General features: G+C 56.6%; 1 protein-coding gene across 1 annotated transcript; it reads left to right on the top strand.

Annotated features, from left to right (window-relative positions):
• The first annotated feature begins 221 nt into the window (after nt 1-221).
• On the top strand, nt 222-4401 carry MAGEL2 (MAGE family member L2). Its single transcript, XM_004833883.3, has one exon. It carries the CDS (start codon nt 384-386, stop codon nt 3942-3944), a length of 3561 nt encoding a protein of 1186 aa, XP_004833940.1. The 5' UTR covers nt 222-383; the 3' UTR covers nt 3945-4401.
• The last annotated feature ends 1057 nt before the right edge of the window (nt 4402-5458 follow it).

The following is a 5458-nucleotide window of genomic DNA, read 5'->3' as shown; positions in this document are numbered from 1 at the left end:
CTATACTGCAGAACTGTGATTTTTAAAACATAGATCTGTTCCTGTCACTCCTCTGTGAAAACTCATCCATGATAAGTCTCACCAGGCTGCATTTGGGGACTGGACAGAGTGAGAAGGGATCTTGTGTCAGCCAGGATTTCTGGTAGACGCCCCTATGCACTATCCACTTGTGGTGGTCGGGGGCGGGGAAGGGGCGGGATTGAGCCCCCTTCCCCCCTCCTCCTTACTGCGGAAAGCTGCAGAGCTAAGGGCACTTACTTCCTATTCACCAGTCAGCAGGGAGGGATCCTCTGATCAGCCACGTAGGCATTCTCTTCTCTCTGGAGGAAAAGGCCCAGCAGCTGTCGGAGGAAAAGGCCCACCAGCTGTCAGAGCAAAGGGACATGTCGCAGCTAAGTAAGAATTTGGGTGATTCGAGTCCCCCGGCCGAGGCCCCTAAGCCTCCGGTCTATAGCCGCCCTACGGTTCTGATGCGGGCCCCGCCCGCCTCCTCTCGGGCTCCGCCAGTCCCCTGGGATCCACCTCCGATTGATTTGCAGGCTTCACTGGCCGCTTGGCAGGCACCTCAGCCTGCTTGGGAGGCCCCACAGGGCCAGCCGCCTACCCCAGTGGCTCCGATGGCCCAACCTCCTGCCCTGGGGGGCCCGATGGTCCAGGCTCCCCCTCTGGGGGGCCCGATGGGCAAGCCTCCGACTCCCGGAGTCCTGATGATCCATCCTCCCCCTCCGGGAGCCGCGATGGCCCAGCCTCCGACTCCGGGAGTCCTGATGATGCATCCTTCAGCTCCCGGAGCCCCAATGGCCCATCCTCCACCCCCGGGGACCCCGATGGCCCATCCTCCCCCTCCGGGGACCCCGATGGCCCATCCTCCTCCTCCGGGGACCCCGATGGCCCATCCTCCCCCTCCGGGGACCCCAATGGTGCATCCTCCCCCTCCGGGGACACCGATGGCGCATCCTCCCCCTCCGGGGACACCGATGGCTCACCCTCCCCCTCCGGGGACACCGATGGCCCATCCTCCCCCTCCGGGGACCCCGATGGCCCAGCCTCCGACTCCGGGAGTCCTGATGGCCCAGCCTCTGACTCCGGGAGTCCTGATGGTCCAGCCGCCTGCTCCGGGAGCTCCGATGGCCCAGCCTCCGCCCCCAGGAGCCTTGATGACCCAGCCTCCGCCTCCGGGAGCCCCGATGGCCAAGCCTCCTGGTCCCGGCGTCCTGATGATTCATCCTCCAGGTTCGAGAGCTCCAATCACCCAGGCTCCAGCTTCAGGAGCCCCGATGGCACAGCCGGCCGCCCCACCTGCGCAGCCTCTGGCTTCTTGGGCCCCACAGGCTCAGCCTCTGATTCTGCAAATCCAGTCTCAGGTTATAAGGGCTCCTCCGCAGGTTCCCCAGGGCCCGCAGGCCCAGCAGGCGCAGCTGGCCACACCCCCGGGCTGGCAGGCCACCTCGCCAGGATGGCAGACCCAGCCGCAAGGCTGGCAAGCCACGCCTCTGGCTTGGCAGGCCACGCAGGTCACCTGGCAGGCTCCGACCATTACCTGGCAGGCACCACCACCCGTGCGCCAGGGCCCACCGCCCATCCGCCCGGGTCCACCACCCATCCGACCTGGCCCCCCGCCGGTGCGCCAGGCCCCGCCCCCGATTCGCCAGGCGCCACCTCTGATACGCCAGGCACCGCCGCCCATCCGGCCTGCCCCACAGGTCCTGGCCACCCCACCACCACTCTGGCAGACCCTGCCACCCCCGCCGCCTCTGCGGCAGGCTCCGCAGGCTAGGCTGCCCACCCCACAGGTGCGGGCAGCTCCACAGGTGCGGGCAGCGCCGCAGGTGCCAACTGCTCCGCCAGCCACGCAGGTGCCCACGGTGCCTCCCACTGGCCCGCAGGCACCTCAGGCTGTGCTGTCGGCTCCTCTGTCGGCCCCGCAAGCTGTGCACTGCCCACCCATTATCTGGCAGGCCCCCAAAGGCCAAGCCCCAGTGCCACACGAGCTGCCGACGTCGATGGAATTCCAGGAAGTGCAGCAAGCCCAGGCTCTGGCCTGGCAGGCCCCCAAGGCCCCTGGGCAGTTCTGGCAGCCTGTGCCCACCCAGGAGGCCCAGAGGCAGGGCCCACCACTGGTTCAGCTGGAGCAGCCCTTTCAGGGGGTCCCGGCCTCCCAAAAGGCCCTCCAAATCCAGCTACCCACCCAGCAGGCCCAGCCCTCGGGCCCGCAAGCAGAGCTGCCCACCTTGCAACTCCAGCCCTCCTGGCAAGGCTCCCCAACAGCCTTGCAGGGCCAGCCCGGAGCCCCCATAGCGGCAGCAAATTTTCCCGTGGGCTCCGCTAAATCACTGATGACTCCATCGGGAGAATCCCGGGCCTCTTCGATAGAACGCAGGACCTCTTCAAAGGAACGGAGGACCTCTTCAAAGGAACGGAGGGCCCCTTCGAAGGATCGCATGATCTTTGCTGCCACGTTCTGTGCTCCAAAGGCAGTGTCAGCTGCCCGAGCACACCTGCCGACTGCCTGGAAAAACTTGCCTGCCACATCGGAGACCTTCACTGCCACTTCAAGGGTCTTTCCAACTACCTCCCGGTTCCAGCCTGCCTCTTCTAATGCCTTTCAGGGCCCATCTGCCCCCTCTGAGACCCCGAAGTCACTGCCACTTGCTCTGCAGGATCCATTTGCCTGCATGGAGGCTCTGCCTGCAGCTCCATGGGTTCCACAGCCCAGTGTGAATGCTTCGAAAGCAGCGCAGGCAGTGCCAACCATCCTGATGGCTACGGCAGCTGCCCCGAAGGCAATGGCCACCACTCAAGAGGCCTCGAAGACGTCTGCTGAGCCACCACGTCGCTCTGGCAAAGCCACCCGGAAGAAGAAGCATCTGAATACCGAAGAGGACAGCAGTGGCCATATGCTGGCCCTGCGTGACTGGCAGGCTCCGAGACCCTGGGAAAATCTGAACTTGAATGACTGGGAGGTTGAAAACCCTATCCAGGTCCTGGGTGACTGGGAGGGCCCGAGCACCTCCCGTGGCCTGAGTGGCTGGGAGGGCCCGAGCACCTCCCGCATCCTGAGTGGCTGGGAAGGGCCCAGCACAACTTGGGCTCTGAGTGCCTGGGAGGGCCCAAGCACTTCGAGGGCCCTGGGTCTCTGGGAAAGCCCAGGTAGCCCTCAGCCCCTGATTATCTCTGAGTTCGCCAATCTCTCTCAGGGATTTGGTGTCACCCAGAATGACCCCAAGCTGGAGACTCAGCCATTGTCTCCCTTGGATGAGAGAGCAAATGCATTGGTGCAGTTCCTCTTGGTCAAGGACCAAGCCAAGGTGCCCATCAAGCGCTCAGAGATGGTGAAATTCATCATCCGTGAATATAAAGATGAGTGCTTGGATATCATCAACCGTGCCAACAATAAGCTACAGTGTGTTTTCGGTTATCAACTGAAAGAGATTGATCCCGAAAACCACTCTTATATTATCATCAACAAGCTGGGGCACCACAAGGGTGAACCAGTGGCATCCTACTTAGACAGGCCCAAGTTAGGCCTCCTGATGGTGGTCCTGAGTCTCATCTTTATGAAAGGCAATTGTGTCAGGGAGGACATGATCTTTAGTTTTCTGTACAGGTTAGGATTGGATGTCCGAGAGACACATGCTCTCTTCGGAAATACAAAGAAGCTCATCACCGAAGTGTTTGTAAGGCAGAAGTACCTAGAGTACAGGCGAATCCCCTATACTGAGCCAGCAGAATATGAGTTCCTCTGGGGGCCCCGAGCATTCCTCGAAACCAGCAAGATGCTTGTTTTGAGGTTTCTGGCCAAGCTCCATAAGAGAGACCCACGGTGCTGGCCTTTGCAGTACTTCGAAGCATTGGCAGAGTGTGAGTCTGAAGATTTGGATGAGGATGAGCCTGGATCCGGTGACAATGCCGGTGACCCCACCAGCAGTTCCCCTCCCCGCTAATGTGGTACTTTCCGCAGATATCTCATTCCTTTGGGTTCCTGGCCAGAGGCCACTGACAGGGTGGGGTGGGGGGGGGGCGTTTTGTTTCTGGTGTTTATGTTCCAGTTCTATGTGTGTAAGTTTGGATTTAAATTTGGTTCAACTTAGTATCTGCCAAAGCTTTGTACATTTTCATGTGGTGTTGATTTTGATTGGCTACTGTTCTCTTTGGTATTTTGGCATCTGTATTTTTAAGTGAGATCTGTGATTCTCTGTTTTGTGTTATAATTGTTATGTTTTGGTATCAGAGTTGTGCTGGCTTTGTGAAATGAATTGAGAAGCTATCCATCTCATTCTGGTACAGATTATGTAGTATTGAAATAGGCTGTTCTTTGAACATTAAAATGAGTCATCAGTAAAAGCTGTCTGCAGAAAATAAATATCTATATCTATATATATAAATATACTTTCAGCATAACATGAAAGTGTTTGTCTTTATTCTCATTTTTACTCTGGATGATGGGAGCCAAGTTTTACCATGTTCTCAGAATAGACTTAAAACATCAAGATTACTACCAGTGATAGTAGAAACCACGGTAATGAACCTGTCTCAAGGACAGTGCTACGTTCGTCCTAACAATGCAGGGATTGTGTTGTATGGTGAAATGTAAGGTTTCCTTAATTTAAGAGTAAAACTTCACAAGTCAGTGAAGTAGAATCAGGAGGAGGCTGAATATCTTCTCTGATTTAATCCTCACAATAGTCCTTCAAAGTAGGCATTATTATTCCCATTTTGTAGGTGAGTATCTAAGGCTCCAGTACATTAATTAAATGGCACAGATCAGTAAAACTGCATTTTGAAGCAGACTTTTCTCCTTAAGGCTACGTGGGAAAGAAGGACCATCTTCTCACAGCACCAGTATCCAGGTTTATTAGCTATGTAGATGAATTTGGCCAGCGGGGGGATTTATGTGGCCCATGGTGGGTATCCAGCAGCAAAGGAGACGTGGGTTTCATCAACACACTGATACTACGATGGAAATGTTCCCTGAAAAATATCTAGGCTTATAAAAGGAAAAAGGAAACACGAGCCTCCAATGCGGATTGCGGGTGGTGGTGGAAAGGGAGGGAGATACATAACCAGTGACATGGAGGTCTAAGGGGGAAGTTCGTGGTTGGAGTGGGGGGCATAAGCCTAAGCATACAGGGGAAGTCAGCTGATACAGTGAGGTTGCTAAATAACTTAGTCAACCTTTGTGTGCAGGGTCTGGTGTGGGAGGGAAGGCAACAGAAGCTACCTGAGTGCTTTGGGGAAAGACACTCATGCACACACCAGAATGGTGAATACAAGCTGAGCTTCCTGAAGTCATGAGTCTCTTCCTCTGTACCAGGATCAGGCACTGATCTTCCTCTGCACAGGATCAGGCCACATCTACCGCCCTAAAAGGATCAGGACTCCCACCCTAAAGCGCTCTTCTCTGGGTAAAGATTAAGTTCCAGAAACCAGGTAAATAGCCATAGTGGAATTCTTCTGC

Source organism: Mustela putorius, unplaced genomic scaffold (assembly GCF_011764305.1).
Source record: "Mustela putorius furo isolate JIRA1106 unplaced genomic scaffold, ASM1176430v1.1 tig00003972_pilon_pilon_pilon, whole genome shotgun sequence".
Taxonomy (NCBI): domain Eukaryota; kingdom Metazoa; phylum Chordata; class Mammalia; order Carnivora; family Mustelidae; genus Mustela; species Mustela putorius.
This window is presented reverse-complemented; position numbering and strand designations above follow the sequence as displayed.